The sequence below is a fragment of the Sciurus carolinensis genome, chromosome 14 (assembly GCF_902686445.1).
Source record: "Sciurus carolinensis chromosome 14, mSciCar1.2, whole genome shotgun sequence".
Classification (NCBI taxonomy): Eukaryota; Metazoa; Chordata; class Mammalia; order Rodentia; family Sciuridae; genus Sciurus; species Sciurus carolinensis.
This window is the reverse complement of record NC_062226.1, coordinates 52,034,611-52,052,301: the sequence shown is the minus strand read 5'-3', so window position 1 is coordinate 52,052,301 and position 17,691 is coordinate 52,034,611. Positions and strand designations below refer to the sequence as shown.

Here is a 17,691-nt window from a genome sequence, read left to right as displayed (position 1 = left end):
TAGCACTCAGCCATGTTGCTCAGAAACCTTCCAAATCTGAATGGCATAGGCAGTGTTTTGAAGCAAAGCAGTAGTTTCCTGGTAAATTGCTTTAGCCTGGATCAGAGGGTAGCTCCACTTACCAGTGCAGACGAGGGCCTCTCCAGGTGTGGACTACTGATGAAGTCATAGCCAGAAGGGAAATGCTTTCGGTCGTAACTGATTTTATAAGATCACAAAAGAGATACTGTAAGGCCTGCCTGACATCATCAATGGAAAATGAGAAGAAGATGAGGGCTGAGTGTATCTTTCATTGAAAGGAGAGCACACAGATGAGCTCATCTGAGCTTTTAACAGGAAGGGAGAGAGAGAAGACTTCTTTCCTGGCATGTTTTTCTTTTCTTTTCTTTTCTCTCCTCCCCCTCCCCTTCCTCCCCTTCCTCCCTTCCCCTCCTCCCCTCCTCCCCTCCTCCCTTCCCCTCCTCCCCTCTTCCCCTCTCCTCCTCCCTTCCTCCTCCTCCTCCTCCTCTTCTTCTTCTTCTCCTCCTCCTCCTCCTCCTCTTCTTCTTCTTCTCCTCCTCCTCCTTCTGTGTGTGTGTGTGTGTGTGTGTGTGTGTGAGAGAGAGAGAGAGAAAGAGAGAGAGAGAGAGATGAATAGTTAATACTTTAGCAATTAACAAAGAGATCAAAGACCTCATTGGGAACATATAAATAAAAGGTGTTTTTTTTAAATTCTTCCTATCTGCCATTCTCCATCATGATTTAGCAAGCAATAAAAGGCAAATCATTGTGTATGCTTTTCATAATATGTCATTTCAAATTGGCATTTCTGAATTTTTCATCCAGCATTCTATTAACAAGAGGTGAGTTTTCTTCATAGAGGGCTAGTTTCAGAGAGGGCCTTGGCAACAGTGGCAAAGGCTAACAAAAGAAAATTGTTCCAGTGCATTAGATAAAAGGGAAACATCGAGAGGTTTGACTGCATTCCTGATGTCACTCTGAGCCAATTGGTAATCATCATTGACTGAATGAAGCTACCATCCATGGGACCTCATTACCTGATATTACATTGAATAGCCAAAGGCCCTTAAGTCTTCCTCAAATACTGAAGTTTGGAATGTCCACCAATGACCCCAAGCACTTAGAGAACTTACATAAATAGATGCGAGTACAGCAGGAAAGTCAAACTTACTCAGCTCCCCAGTAGACTGGAGGACATGAGGGAGTATAGTGGCCCAAGCAAACCCCTCTCAATCCCAGAAAAGAAGTTCCTACATCTACCCAAGGGGATACAGAGAGGCTGGATGGTCAGACAGGTAGTGGGATATATGCCCTGGTTAATGGTTTCTAAAGAAGATTGCAGCATCATATGACTGTACCCAAGCATGGGGCCCTGGTCTAGAACTCCACAAGAACACACAAAAGAAATCATGAGACAAACACTTGCTGCCTTGTTCTGCTGGGGGATCATTTACTTCAACTAATAATTACAAGAGGTAATGGCAGAAACCTGAGTAACCTGACACACTGGCACCAAAAAAAAAAAAAAAATATATATATATATATATATATGGAGAGGGGGGGGGAGATATCTCAGGCATTCTTATATATATAAAAGTCCTATGGCCAGGAATGTTCAGGAAAATGCTAAACCCTACTCATTTCTTTAGGTCCTAAGGGTCCTGCAGTATTTACACTGAAGACACACTAGCTAAACAGAATTTCAAAGAAATTCTAACAACTCCTCATTTTTTGTGCAAGATAATCAGAGAATTTCAAAGAAATTCTAACAACTCCTCATTTTTTGTGCAAGATAATCAGAGGTCACAATGTTGACCCTGAATGACCCACAAAATATTAAAACTGTTTTTTCATTTGTCTTGAGATATAATTTGTATATCATAAAATCTGCCCATTGTGAGTGTGCAATTCAAAGATTTATTTAGCATATTTATGTGACTTTGTCAGCATCACTATAACCTAGTGTTTTTGGCAGCTTCATTGAGTATAATTTATGTAACTTACTACGCCCCCACTTAGAGGACACAGTGCAATGGCTTTTAGTATATTCAGGGTTGCACATCTATTCATCACCACACTTAATTTTAGAACACATTGTTATTATCCCCCAAACAAATGCTACACCACTTAACTATGATTCCCTAGTCAGCTATGACCCCCTCGTCTCCCCCAGCCCTAAGCAACCACTAATATACCAGTATGTCTATAAATCTCCCTATTCTGAACATTTCATGTAACTGGAATCATATAGTACATGGTCCTTTACTACTGACTTATTTCACTTAATATTTTCAAGATTCATCCATATTGTTGCTTGTATGCTACAATCTTTATAGAATAGTATTTCTCTTTAGGGTAGAATAATGGTCCATTTTATGGATGCACCATCTTTTCTTCATCTCTTCATTGGATGATAGATACTTGAGTTATTTCTACTTTTTGGTTATTATGAGTAATGCTGCTCTAAAGATTCATGTACAAGTTCTTGTGTGGACATAAGCTTCCTTTCTTTTTGGTATATGTACCTAAGAGTAGAATTACTTAGTTGTGTGGTACATTCATGTTTAGCTTTTTAAGAAACTGCTAGCTCTTCCAAATGGACACACCCTTTTACATTTTCATCAGCAATGTGTGAAAGTCCTCCTCACCAACATTTATTATCTATCACTTTTGTTACCACTATCCTCATGATTATGAAGTGATTTTCATGGTGATTTCTAACTTACATTTCCATAATGGCTAGTGACCTGGCAAATCACATGATCATTTATATATCTTCTTTATTGTTGTGATAACTTTGGTGATATAGACAGTGTATATGGTCTGTATATTAGTTTTCTATTGTTGCCATAACAGATTACCACATACTTAAGCTTAAAATAATACAAATATATTATCTTACTTTTCTATGTATCAGAAGACTGGTACTGGCTGAAATCAAGATGTTGACTGGTTGCATTCCTTTCTAAAGGCTATAGTGGAGAATCCTTTTCTTACTCATTCAAGTTGTTGGCAAAACTTGGTTCCCTGAAACCTAGGTTGGTGATCCTGTTTTCTTGCTGGCTATAAACTAAGTGCCCTTCCCAGCTTCTGGAAGCCACTGAATTCTTTGGCTCTTAGTCCCTTTCCTCCATTTTTAAGTCAGCAATGGTGAATTAAGTCCTTCTCATGTTCCCTCTTCTGACATTCTTTTTCTCCCTCTTCTGCTTAAAATAGCTCAAGTGATAAGACTGAGCCCTCTAGATAGCTGAGGATAATCTCTTTATTCTTAGTTCAACTGATTAGCAACCTTAATTTCATCCACAACTTTAATTCCCTTTCAGCATTTCACAGGTTCCAGGATTAAGAAGAACATGGACATCTTTGTGAGATCATATTCTATCTGTCATACCCTGTCAAAAGGACACAGTTCATTTTCATCTCACTGCTGCCAAAGAAAAAAAAATAACAAATCAATGTTGCTAGACCTTCCAGTTTTTCCAGAGAAGCCAAAACCAAAAATATTTTTAAAACAATTTGTTTTTTAAAATCTTCCTATTTTTAACTGAACCCAACCAATTCAAATTTTTAAAAGATTTTTGGTGTAAACTATGTCTGTGCTCTGAACAAAACCTGGAACCTACCAGTACCCTCTAGACTTTCTACTTTCTATATCTCTGCTTATATATCACTTTATTTCTTAGAGATTAAGTATTACCGAAGAATTATCTCAATTTATTCAATTAGATTACACCAAATGAAACCATGCAATGGTTTGGATAAGAGAAAAACATTTATTTTTTACTATTACTAAAAAAAGAAGCTTACTATAATAATAGAATAAGATTCTAGGGAGTGTATTTGCCTCTTACCAAATTTAGGAAAGATTCAGAACTATAAACCTATTTCCTGATTGTAAACAGAGAAGATTTAAATAGATGCACACTTGGGTCTCTGTTAGACCTAAGAGTTCTATGAGTCTCTTACATATAAAGGACAACCATGCCACCCACCAGTACCAACTATGAACTCCCCTTACCTGAAATTCTAACATTGAAAATTGGCTCCATTTATCATTTGGGAAACAGAAGCCTAGATAACAAAGAAAAAGTACAGCTTTTGGAAAAAAACAGATGAGAGGAAGAGTTCTCTGAGGACCAAAGTTAAAAGAGTTGACTGAAAACTCCAATGCTAGCTCAGGGAACAGAAAATGGAAGTGAAAGATATTTTCTAAGAAAGGTAGCAGGACAACAAGGAGTTAAGTCCTGAGCTACTCAATGTGAAAGGCATTTGGAAGGAGAATCAGACTATTATTCCAGATTATTATCCTTGACAAAGCAACACTTGTTGAAATTGCCAAGCAGCAAGATCCTGAAAAGTTTCTGGCCAGTAAGGCATGGTAACTGGACATGAATAAGCAGTATTGATTATTACGAATGTCAGGTGTGTAAGATGTTGTTGATAAGGACTGATCTTGGTCCCTCTACCTTAATTCACAAGTCTTAAATTCTTCAACTGAGAATTCTCTTTTCAGGGAGTTTTGAAGGTTTAATTCCAGTGGTTCTTGCAAAAGACCTCTGAGGGCTGCAGTGAAAACCGAGGCTGGCATTTCTTAAGACAGGACTTTGACATACTCATTACAAGTTGGAAATTATTCATTGGTTAAATCTGGAGTAAACATAATTTGCTTAATTTTAGGTGTTGAAAGTATGTGAAATTTATAACACTTTGTTCCTCTGTACTTAAATTCTGCTGTATACTCAAATATTTTAATTAGAAGGCCCCACTACCTTCTTCACCTTTCTCTTGAATGGAGACTTGGCTCTGCCATGGATATCACAGCTGTCTTCCCAAATGGTCTCACAGGGGTACCAGAGAGGCAGCCTAGCATCTGCAGGTAAGTAGCTTCTGTGTAAATAGGGATTCTTTGACATCTCCGATCTGGCCAGCTCCAATGACTTCCAAGCTTTTGACATTGTTCAGGTACTGATGACACTTTAGGGAGAATCCATCATGTTTAAATCATATCTTTGAATTTTACTGAAACTCTTAGAGTTCTTCAGAATAGAATCAGGCTAGTTCCTTCTCACTAACAGACTTGTCCTCTCTCATCTGTCCTCTTCCTTTCTTTCCCTTAACCTTTTCCTTTCTGTGTGTTTTCTCATTTGACCAAAAGTTCCCAGCTCTGCTCTTCATACTGTCTTCTTATTGTATTGTAGTAGAGATAATGCTGATGATGGCAATATTTATTGGAACTTAGTGCTGTTCCAAGGCACTTTTCCAATAGCTTTACATTGACCTAGCATTTATTAACGTATTCTTCTCAGCAACCATAGATGTAGAAAACTAAGGTGCAGTGAGATGAAATGCCTTGCCTAAGTGTATAACTGAAGGATTAGTTATACACTGATGGAATCCAGACTCCTGAGGTGCAGGCTGTCACTTCTTATGCCTGTGTCTACTGCAGGCATCACTAGTTCATTTTGCATTTTTTCTACTCATTCCTGATGCACATAACCAAAATCCATATCCAAAGAGTACTCTAGAAAGATTTTACCCATTACCAGATTTGGTTTCAGATCTCCAACTGACTTGCCATTGATTTGGCCTTTCTGGAGCACTCAGTCTTCAAACCTCTCCTGCAGTTCTTGTTTCTGTCATTGCTTATTTTCCCAATCATCTGTAACAAGTCTCTTTTCTCAAAAATGAACACACGTGCACACTTCCTAGCCCAAGCTGCCGCTAGATGAAAAGTAAGAGTCTGAAGTCTTTGAAGTATAATTCACTTTTGATGGCAAAGGATAGGGGAAAATCTCTTTCAAATGACATTTGTGACCCATAATGTTGAAAGAAGACACATTTGATTCATTCAGTGAGTCAACAAATATGAATTGGCACTTGCCAACAGCTGTAACAAACAAGCCTATAAATATATGATAGCTGATACTGTTTATTTCTTGCTCATACAAAAATCTAAACCAGAGATTTGCACAAGAGAGTTTTGTAGTTTGGGCCAAAAAGTGGCACTCTCCACTTCTATTCCTATTGCATCTGCTAGAACTCAGTCCTGTGCTGCTGTCTAACTGCAGAGAGGCTGGGAAATGATCTATCTGTGTACCCAGGAAGAAGAGGAAAAGGCTTTGGTTCATAGCATCTCAGTCTCTGTCATAAGTTTGAAAATGGAAGGCAAACAGTTTCTACTAGAGAGGCCTGGAACTCAGCTCTGAGGAAAAAAAAAGTTACTTACAATTCTCTCTCCCATTGGCTTCACTTAAAAAACAAACCTTCCGTCTCCTCTGGCTCCTCTCTCAGTCACCTTTATACCGGGCCAAGCAGATTTTCAAGCACATATGTCCATCTTTTTTTCCCAGTGGATTTAATTTGAACCGGAATTGCACGTAAGGGAAAGTGGCCTGAGCTGGAATCTAGTCCATGCAGAGGAATATGTTTCTGGGCCTTAACTCCCAGGGCTGCCCATCTGTTCTTACCTGTCTCCAGAGGGCCTGTTCCTTGGAAGCAGGGCAGGCCTGCTTTGCAGACCCCTCTGTTTTAATGGGATCATGAGTTTGCTGTCCTTCCTGGGTGGTCTTCACATCCATGGATGCTGACACACACCTAGGCTTGCCCTTTGTGCAGAGGTTGTCCTTGCATACCCGTGAGGCCCCATTTCCTCTTTTTTACTTCTATGGAGAACCTCAGTCCAAAAGCCAAGGGTCATGCTGTGATCTAGAGAAACTGAGCAAGGATTCTCCCAATGCTTCTGTTTCTGTGTCGAGCTCTCTTAAAGGAGTTGATTCCTCAGACTAGGCCTGAAAAATTGAAATGTTTTCCTTTATCTCCATTTTTTACATTTTTTCTTAAATTGATGCAGATGTAAAACTTGGCCTATTCTTCTGTGGATAGCTCTCATCCAACTACAAAATAAGTAATTTTACAGATTAAATGAAGGAATAATCTGTCAACTCTATCAATATTCCATAAATTAACACAAACTTAATCCTTAGCCCAATGCCAACTTGCTAAAACTGAATGGCTGCTTGCAGCATGTCCATGGCATTGACCTATGAGGAGCACTCTTGCTCCTGAGGACTCTGCCATGGTGACTTTGCTCCTGTGGCACTTTTTCTGTTTTGGCTACTCTGAAGGACTTTTTGGTACAATGTACCATGATTATTTTTTAGTGTTCTCTTAGCACAGACATATGGCTTATCATTTCACTTCTTTTCTACCTCTTCACTCTTTTCTGCTTAGTTAAATTCTATAATTAAGCTAGTTCTTGTTCATATCAACATGATCATAATCACACACACAGGTGCTGGCATCCATGGCAGCCCTCATAAACCATTCCTCAATTGCCAGGTGATCATGTGACCTCAAATGGGCTGATGTTGATATTTATTTTTTCAGTTGAACTTTGGATTAAGAGTTCCAACTTGAAGAAGAATTCTAATAGAGAACTAGTGATATCTCAAAAGAAATCCCTTGCCAGGAAGCAAAAGAACCTGTTAAACAAAATTGAGAGAGAGCCATGCACGGAACTGGAAACCTGGCCGTGTATCAGCATCACCCAGGAGCTTGTTCCAAACAGAGATTGCAGATTCCACCTGCACCTGAGATTCAGATATCTAGATTGAAACTGAAAAACATATATAAATGTTTTTCTAAAAGATGTGAGAGGATTGATTGGAAGCAATGTTTCCATTATAAATTTTTTTGATTGTAAATACCTGAGTAATCTCATGCTTTGTCTTAACAATGGCTCATGGAGGGCACAGGAACATATAAGTGGGCTGTGCTAACGACGACACCTCTACTGACAGGAAAGAAGGCCATTACTTTTCAGCAAAAGCACAACATAATTAATTAAGGGCTGGATTTAATTCAGGGACATTTGAATTTTATAGCTATACACTTGCAGCTATAAAAACCACCTTTATTATTAAAATTCCTATAGGAAAAATAACTTGGTAATTGTGAGTCTAAAACTCTGGTCCCTAACCTCATTTCCCCATTGGTGCAGTTGTTTTTACAACACAATGAGGCGACTCTTGTGTTGGTAAAGGACAGGTTATGTTTTTAACAAGTGCCCTGGGGATTCAGAGGCAGCCAGTCTGCAGACAAGGATCTGGGACCCCCTGTAGCAAGCACTAGCTCCTAGGTCAAAGATCTGGTGTCCAGTTCAGGCTTATTATTTACTAGCTCTGTGGTTTTGGACAACCCATGGAGACTTTCTGAGCCTAAGTTACTCATCTATATAGAAGATAATGTTTTACCTGCCTCTCCTCAGCATTGCCATGGAGCAAGGGATGGGGAGAATCCAGAAAATGCCCATCACACACCATACACATTCTTTCATTGAATAGATATTCATTAAGGACCTACCATGTTCCAGGACTAGATAGCAGGCATGACAAAGAGGGCAAGATCATGTAATCTCCCTGCTCTTCTGAAGATTACATGATGAGGTACAGTGGAGGAAGAGGGTGTAGAGGACACACAGTGACATTTCTGATACATGTAGTCTATCAAAAAAAGTAAGTCGTCATTGACATACATCTGTGCCAGAGCAGGGAGCATGCGTTAAGGGGAGCAGTTGGGAAAAGTCATCAGAGATCTGAATGACCAGAAGAAAAGAGCCATGTGGACATCTGTAGGTGGAGGATGTCAGAGACAGGAAAGGAAAACAAGCTGCTGGGTTGGAGAAGAGGAGGAAGGCTGGAGTGCCTGGGCACAGTGGTTAACAGGGAGTGTGGTCTCAGTGAGATAGGGAGGCAGGTTGCAGGACCAAACTGTGTAGGGGATGGTTGGTCATCAAAAGGAACTAGAAATTTTGTTCTGATGACCCTGAGAAACACTGGAAAATTAGAGCAGGAAAGCAATGTAACGTGATTCACATTTTAGGAAGATCACTCTGGCTGTCACAGGAAAAGGCTATAGCGAGGCCAGAATGGGAACCAAGAAGACCAAGCAGGCCATGCAGTTGTCCCACCAGAGCTGATGGTGGCATTAAATTATAGCCCAGAGATGCAGCTTAGATTTAGCATAGATTTGAAGGTAGAGCTGGGAGGGAAGGTAAGTATGCTAATAGAAACTCAGTGCTACTCCATCTGCTTTCTCCCGTTATTGTCCTGCATTTGACACAGCATAGTAGTACTGAATTCCTCATCCTCTCTTCACATCATATATAATCTCATATGTGTGGAAGATGGGCAAAGTGAGGGAATAGGCCCCAGACAGCCATTGTAGACATGGGGAGCCCATGCACACCCACAGGTGAGCACTCTTATGCAAGTTTCCACTCTTAAACACAGTTCTGATGAGTTTGGTGACCTACACCTGCAAGATGATAAAAAATGGGCAAGGAGGAGAAAGAGGGACAGCTTCTAACAGGAGGCTATATGGCCACACAGGAAAAATAAAGAATGAATAGATAAGGGAGACAACAAAAAGTATTAAAAGCAGGTGTAAGACTCCAAAGCACATTTCTAAATTTATGTTTCCTCCACATTGAAAGAAGGCAGAGAAGAGTGGATACCATTGTAGAACGTCCCACCTAGAAAATCGTTAAAACAAAATTAAATCCATTTGACTTACAAAAGATTAAGCTTGAGCTATATGAAATGATCTCATGTGGACCCTGATTTCCCCAAGGTGCTCAGTAAATGAATCTTTTCATTGTATTTTATGGTTGTGTGTGTGAAGTGCTGTATTTTCTACCCAGTTGATAAAAGCCTATTAAAACGTAACATGCACAGAACTTCTACTTTTGGGAAGATAACCTAGATGGCTTAATTGTACTTTTTCCTATTCTTCCCATTAAGTACAACTAAAAACCCTGAACATTACATACAAAACACACATAAGAAGATTGCAAAGTAGAGAGAAGAAAGCAGATTGGCTAGGGACACTAGAAACTAAGGAAGAGTTCACACAACTCACATAATTGCAAATTTGTTGAGCTTTCTTTTTGCCTCATAAATCCCAAATCTGGAGCTGAAGAAGCTGGCCCGTGTGTACTAGAAAGCCCTGACTGAAAAAAAGCTCAATGTTTCCAACTAAAGGACCAGGAAAGGGGCAGCATAGCAACACAGAAAATGCTTAGAAAATACTGGTCTTCTCTGGTCAAGCACCAGGGAAAACACTGAGACCCACCAGCAAACACTAGCAAAGGCTAAGTAGGAGCCTCAACCTCCCCCTTGGACAGACTGAAATAGGAACACCCATGGAGGTGGTGGCAGGGAGGGGAAAGATGCTCATCAAGGTGTAATGTGAACCCCACATGGGGAACCTGGAGTTCCACCTTTGCTCTCCAGTACCCTTTTCCCAGGTCAACTGGATAGTGATAGAGAACCCTACTGGGGAATCAGGGCTTTTACCACATCCCAGGGGGTGTCAGTGAAGACCAGAGGGAAGCCAGAACTCCCACTTCTGCCTGCAGTAATGAGAAACCCCCCGCTTGGGTAACAAAGGAAGTTAATTGGAGAACCCGGACTTCTGCCTCCTCTGGATGGTAATGAGGTAGTACCTTCCTGTTGCCATGCCTAAGTGGTTTCAGAAAAGACCAGTTGAAACAGGCTTAAATAAGACCCAGAGTCATGTAACATAATACAGAAATCCCCAGGTTACAAGTGAAAATCACTCAGCATTCAAAAACCTACTTTCATCACCCTTGTTCAACACAGTGCCAAAAGATCTTTCCAGTGCAATAATGCAAGAAAAGGAAATAAGAGGCAAACCGATTGGAAAGGAAAAAAATTAAACTTGGCCCTATTGGTAGATGAAAGGGTTGTCTACATAGAAAATCCCTAGGAACCTACACATACACACAGAGAATGTTCTAGAACTAATATGTAAATTTAACAAAGTCACAGGTTATACAAAAAGCATTAGCTCAGTGGTAAAACACTTGCCTGGTATGTGTGAGGCATCGGGTTCAATCCTCAGCACCACATAAAAAAATAAACAAAATAAAGGCATTCTGTCCATCTAAAACTATAAAAAAATTTTTTTAAAAGGCATCTTTACTTCTAAACACCAGTAATTGACACTGAAATTACAATACAATGCCATTTACCATCCCTCAAAAGAAAAATAATTAGATATAAATCTGACAAAAAATAAAAAAAAAAAACTTATTCCTAGAAACTGCTAAACACTGATAAAAGAAACTAAAAAGATCTAAATTAAAGAAGATATATAGATATACAGTGTTCTGCAGAATGGAAAATTTAACGAAGTAAAGGTCAGTTTTTCCCTAATTTGTATACTGGCTTAATAGAACTCCTCTCAAAATTCTAGTAAGATTTTATATAGATGAGGACAAGATTTTATCAATGAAGACGATGTATACAAAAGGACAAAGGAACTAGAATAAAGAACTAGAATAAAGAACATATAAAGAACTGAAAAAAACTCAACATCATAACCCAGTTAATAAATGGGCAAATGAATTAAACAGATACTTCTCCAAAGAAGAATTATAAATGACTAACAAATACATGAAAAAAATGTTCAACATCATTAGCAATTAAGGAAATGCAAGTCAAAACTACATTGAGATTTCATCTTACACGAGTCAGAAAGGCAGTCATCAAGAATACAAATAATAAATGCTGGGGAGAATATGGAGCAAAAGGAACACTTTACACTGTTTGTGAGACTGTAAATTAATACAACTGATATGGAAATCAATATGGAGGTCCCTTAAAAACTAGGAATGGAACCACCATATGACCCAGCTATACTGCTCCTCAGTATCCTAAAGAATTAAAATCATCATACTGTAATGATACAGGCATACCCATGTTTATAGCAGCACAATTCACACTAGCCAAACTATGAAACCAACCTAGATGTCTATCAACAGATGAATGGATAAGGAAATTGTGTGTGTGTGTCTGTATGTACATACACACACAAGGGAGTTTTATTCAGCCATAAAGAACAATGAAATTATGTCATTTGCAGGAAAATGGATGGAACTAGAGACATTATGTTGAGTAAAATAAGCCAAACTCAGAAGGTCAAGGGTCACATGTTTTCCCTCATATATGGAAGTTAGAGAGGAAAAAGGAAAAGAAAGGTGGGGGCAATCTCGTGAAAGTCAAAGATCAACCAGTAGAAGAAAGGGACCAGAGGGTGAGAGGAGAGGAGAGAGGGGAGGAGTGCTGGGGAGTGATACAGGCCAATTATATTGTTATGTTGTATGCATGTAAAATATGTAACAGATCTCATCATTATGTACAACTATAATGCACCCATAAAAGTGGGAAAAAAATAATAACAAAAAAGAAAAACTACAAATTGGGAGAATGTGCTTGCAAGCCACATATCTGATAAAGGAATATTATCTAGATTATAAAAACCTTTAAAATCCAACAGTAAAACTCTAATTAGAAAATGTTTAAATGACATTAATACACATTTCAGCAGAGGACATACATATGACAAATAAGAACATAAAATATATTCTATAGCACAAACCATTAGGGAAATGCAAATTAAGACTACAATCAATATCAGCATATACATTTCAGGATGAATGAAGTTAAAAACTAGTGACAGCATCAGCTGCTATCAAGGAAGTAGAGAAACTGAATAACTAGCACATTGCTTGTGGTAGGTGAAGTGGCATAGCCACTCTGACAAATGATTCAGCAATTTCTTTAAAAAATGGACCATGTAATTGCCATTTGACCTAGAAATTTCAGTCCTTTCTACGCCTTTATGCCAGAGAAATGAAAACCTGTTCCCACAGAAACCTGTACCAGAATGTTTACAGCAGCTTTATTAGTAACAGTCAAAAACTGGAAGCAACCCAGAAGTCCTTCAGCAGATGAATGATAACTAATTGTAGTGCATCCATGCCGTGGACTATTACTTGGCAATAAAAAGGAACAAAACATTGGTGCATTACAACCGTGATACCACGTGAGACCTAGATGAACTTCCAGGGAATTTTTCTGACTGAAAAAAAATTCAATCACAATAATTATGTACTATACGATCCCATTTATATAACCCTCTTGAAATGATAAAATTATGGACTAGAAACCATATTAATGTATGCCAAAGAATTAAAGAGGGACTGGGGACATCATGAGGTATCCTTGAAAGTGATGGATATGCTCTATAGATTAACCTTATCAATACAATATTGAGATCGTGATATTATACTCTGGTTTTGTAAGGTGTTCGTATTAGGGGAAGCTAGGCAAGGGGGCACAGGATTGCCCTGTATTATTTCTTATAACTGCATACGATTTGACAATTTTCTCAAAAAGTTTTAAAAAATAAGCCCTACAAATGTAACTTACAGGGTCATTTATTAATTTAATAATTAAAATGCATAAATCATCCCAACTTTTGTACCATGCTCTATCTTCAGACTCTTCAACCCTTGTTCTTTTTCTGACAGCTCCGTGGAAGGCCGGTCAGTGGGGGGGTTGATGGTTTATCTTGTGCAAAGATAATTTTCATCGTTGGTTAGCCTGTGTTTCAAGGAAATGCCCCACGGCCTCAGCCGTCATGTGACACCTCACACTCTTTCCCATCTTCAGGAAAGCCGCTGGTGAAAACGTCACGAATGACCGTGGTCAACACAGAGAAGCCTGCAGTCACCGTGGATATAGGAAGCACCGTCAAAACAGTGAGGGGAGCAAATGTGACAATTAACTGCCAAGTCGCAGGTGAGAAATTCATTCCTGTACTCAATCATTGAAATTAACGGCGTCCTGTGGAAGGCTGGGGAATACGGAGACAAATGAGACACAAATCCTGCTGTGGGGACTCAATCCTGGTAGGAACGCCGAAGCAGGAACCTCAGTGACTCAGAAAGTGCAAAGTGCTATGGGTGTTTAGAGAAGAGAAGGATAATTCTGTCTGGGACAGACAAGGTAAAAGAGATGGTAGGGGTTTTTATTGATATTATTTTAAGACACATCATATACATTTATGGGGTACAGAGTGATGCTTATAGTGCGAGGCGATTGAATCGAGCTAATTAACATGTTCATCAGCTTGCTTACCTCTCATTTGAGGCGATTTGGTTTTGGTTTTCACTCTTCCAACTGATGGGATGTGAGGCCAAAGGTGTGGAGCAGGCAAGACTGTAGAACATCCGTGGCCCTTAGGAAGCCTCCGGGCTGTACAGGCACGTAGTGAGCTTCAGTCTGGGCGGAGTCCCGCGGGTAACAGTAGCATGGAGGCTTTGAAGCTTGGCCAGGTGGGCTGGGACTCAACCGTGGGAGTCCATGAATGTCTGGCCAGGGAGGCAAAGGCAGAGAGGGCCTCTGAGGCACTGTGCCTCCAGGAGAGTACGCCACCAGCAAGGCTTGAAATGGATTGAGGAAGAAGACTGGGAGGGAGAGGCCAGGTAAGGCTGAGGGATGATTTTGAAGGACCTTCTTAAGAGATGAAATGCTTAGCTGTTTACTGGCCTCTCCGGTAAAGATCAGATGAGCACAAGAGAGAGAAGAGGTCACAGCAAGAGGAAACTAGAGCTTAGTCAAATCAGAAGTGGGCGGGAGTCGCTGATGACAGCCAGTGTGTTAGGAGCTGTGATGCAGGCCTCGCCCTCCAGGAGGCCTTACGCAGGCCACCCAGACCAGGAAGTCGCGGGACAGAAGGGCGGAGATTGTGAGTAGTCTATCCCACAGTGGACTGGCGCTAGGAAGGGCTCTTGTGCCAGGAGCAGCTCCGGTCCCCCTGTCACTCTGCTCCTCAGCTATGCCCACAGGCCACCCACACCCAAATTCAAACTCCCTAGTTACCTCCTGTCACCAAGGGACAAGCAGTGACATCCCCTGCTCTGGGGGTTTCTTCATCTTAGATCTCATTTCCATCATCTACCTCCGATTGTAATTTGCAATGCCAGAAAACCCATTTTACAGTAAGTAGAAGGCAGATCTTACTCTGAGACATGTTGTTTCCAAAGAACAGCCAGGTTCGATTTTCTCTGAAATGTCCGAAGAGCTTTAACCACTCTGAAATAGAAATCTATCTTTGTAGCTGTGCATTAGTGCTTTGCAAAGCTTCCCTTGGCCTGTGCATTCAGCCTCATCAGGGAAGCTTCTAGAGCTAATCCTTTGAGGTCCTGTTATTCCCAGGTGGAGAGTAAGACAGTCTGCGACAGGGCTTGGCATCAATGAGCTGCCCTTCTGCAGGCACCAGCTGTGCCTACAGACAGCATCACACCCAGTGACCCCTGTGAACAGGCACCGTCAGGACAAACACTGTCCTAAGGCACGAGGGACCTTGTGTGTCTCCTTCTGAGACCTCTCAGAGAGGAACAGGGAGCAAAACAAGGAAATGGACATTTTTTTTTTTTTTTTTTTTTTTTTTGGTTGTAGAGAGACCCAATTCCTTTAGTTTAACTGGACATTTGAAGGACATTGAGAGACTCAGACCTCAGGTGAGGAGGTATTTCCACAGGGAGCCTAGAACATTAAAAGCAGCTTTGACCCATTCTTGCATTCTATCTGCGGCTCCATCCCCTGGATTTCATCCAGAGGCTCACTTGGTGATCCAGAACCTAGATTGTTTATATACAGTTTTTGCCTAACTATGACATGATAGTATTTTTTATTATTTTTATCCATAAAATGATTTGTTTGTAATAATCCTGATTAACTAAAAATAAATCTTTGTGTCTCTGTCATTTTGCCTGTTGTTCAACAAGATATTTATTCAGAGTGGGTGGGAAGAAGCCTGCTTTTGGTTAGACAGTGAACTTGCTGAACAAGGAAATCATCTTGGAGCTGAATCTCCAGTCACAATCCTGACAGCGCTACTAAATGCCAAATGGCAGGAGGAGCTACTTACACTTTCCTGCCATAATTGGCTTTTGCAGTCCTCTCCCTATGCTTGATCATCTCTACCAGGAGCTTAGGGACCTCCCAACTACTTGGATAAAATTCTCTAAGCCCCAGTAACATTTGCCAGTGGCTGACAATGAACGAGCTAGAGAACGAGCAAGCCCGGCCCTGGTTTTAGGCCGGAAAGGGACTTCACATGGGCCTGCTTAAAGGCTTCATGTCAAATTCGCTTGTGTTATTCCTTGGCAGTTTTTCATTGAATATCTAATCCAGGTTAGATTGGATGTCTTCTAATCCAAGAAGACAGAGATGAAGAAGGTAGAACTTTCAGGAAACTCACTAGAAGGAGAAATATTAATAAATCCATAATTATCCAATGTGATATATACCTATATATATAGTTGTTGCTTTCTTATAAAATATTGAAGTATTGCAGGAACTATAGAAAACAGAAAAATAAAGAAAGGGTCAAAAAGGAAAGAAAATAACTTGTTCAAAGTTGCACTGGCCAAACTCAACCACAGAGGACTTTGAAGCATATTTCCTTAATCATTACATTTCATCCTGCTTCCTTTTCACACAATAATAAACATTTGTGCCATGAACCTAATTTTAATGGATATATAATAGTCTAAGAATATTGCATGATCTATCTAGACTGATTTGTGTCCTTACATTTTTGCATTGTTAACAGTTTTTCATTAAACAATGTTTTGCACACATGTGCTCTCAATTTATAAACTACAACTTCACAAATTCATCCCAACCCTCAAGCATTAAAAAAAAAAGTGTTAAGCAATGAGTATGGTGGGGCTTATCCTTGAGGATGTTCCCTCCTACTGTACCACTTTCATCCTTGTTCTCTACTTGATAAGAGTTCAGAATCTGAGTAGAAAACAAAAGATCAAGGGAGGAAGGCACATTTCTGTCCGTGGGAACAGAATGTGCAAAGGGCCTGAGGCAGAAAGAGAATGCTGTGTTTAAAGAAGTGAAATATGGCTGGTGTACAAAGTAGAGCTGGTAGTCTGGAGGGCAGAAAAGAAAGTGGCATAGGAGGCTGGGAAGTAGAGACCAACAAGAGCCACATCTTTCATAGATTATGGTACCATTTAGGTTTTTTTTTTATCTGAGGAGTGAGGGATACTTTTGAAGGACTTAAGGGATAAGATTAGCAGGACTAGTGGTGGAGACATAAATCGTTCAGGAGCCAATTATTAGGTGGTATATTACTTAGAGGAAGTTGGACTGTGGAATCCCACAGTGTTATTCATGTCATGCTGATCCTGATGGTTCTGTTATCTTGAACACATGCCAGCAAGGTTTTTTCTATCCTGTGAACCAGAGAGGGCAGAAACAGAGTAGAGGGTGGTTGGGCAAGGTTTCAAGGGCCACACGTGGAAGTAGCACACATTCCTACTTCTCACTTTCCTTAGCCACATGGTAATGACATGGGATGCTGGGAAATGTAGCCACGCTGATAAAACAGAAGAGGACGGTCTGTGAATGGCTATGAGTGTCTGCCAATCAGGCTAGAGAACTGTGAAAGGCCAAAGAAACCTTTCCTGACAGCCATGGTTCTGTAAAATCATTGCCAGAACTGACATTCGAATCACTCCCTTTTCTTGCACCAAGCCACCCCCTGACACACACACACACATACACCTAAGAAGCTTCTAGAACTTATCATGTAAAAGTACACTTTGGGATGCCCCACCTCAAGATGCTGACAAGTTGCCATGGTGCATGCGGCCTTCCAAATATAACAAATGGTCCAGTTAGCAAGAATATCCTGTCTGAGATGCTACCAAAAAAAAAAAAGAAAAGAAAAATGGGGAGGGGGGAGCGGGATATTATAGCATCATGCTTCCTGGCAGCTCAGTGGAGATTAAAGGCACTA

The 17,691-nt window shown here is 40.2% G+C and overlaps 1 protein-coding gene across 2 annotated transcripts in view; it reads left to right on the top strand.

The window, feature by feature from the left end:
* Positions 1-17,691, top strand: part of Adamtsl1 (ADAMTS like 1) — a 368,881-nt gene that overhangs the window by 280,776 nt on the left and 70,414 nt on the right. For both annotated transcript variants that reach the window (XM_047525412.1, XM_047525411.1), the window contains one exon: positions 13,539-13,667. In XM_047525412.1, the coding sequence (XP_047381368.1) occupies positions 13,539-13,667 (129 nt within the window). The remainder of the gene's footprint in view (positions 1-13,538; positions 13,668-17,691) is intronic.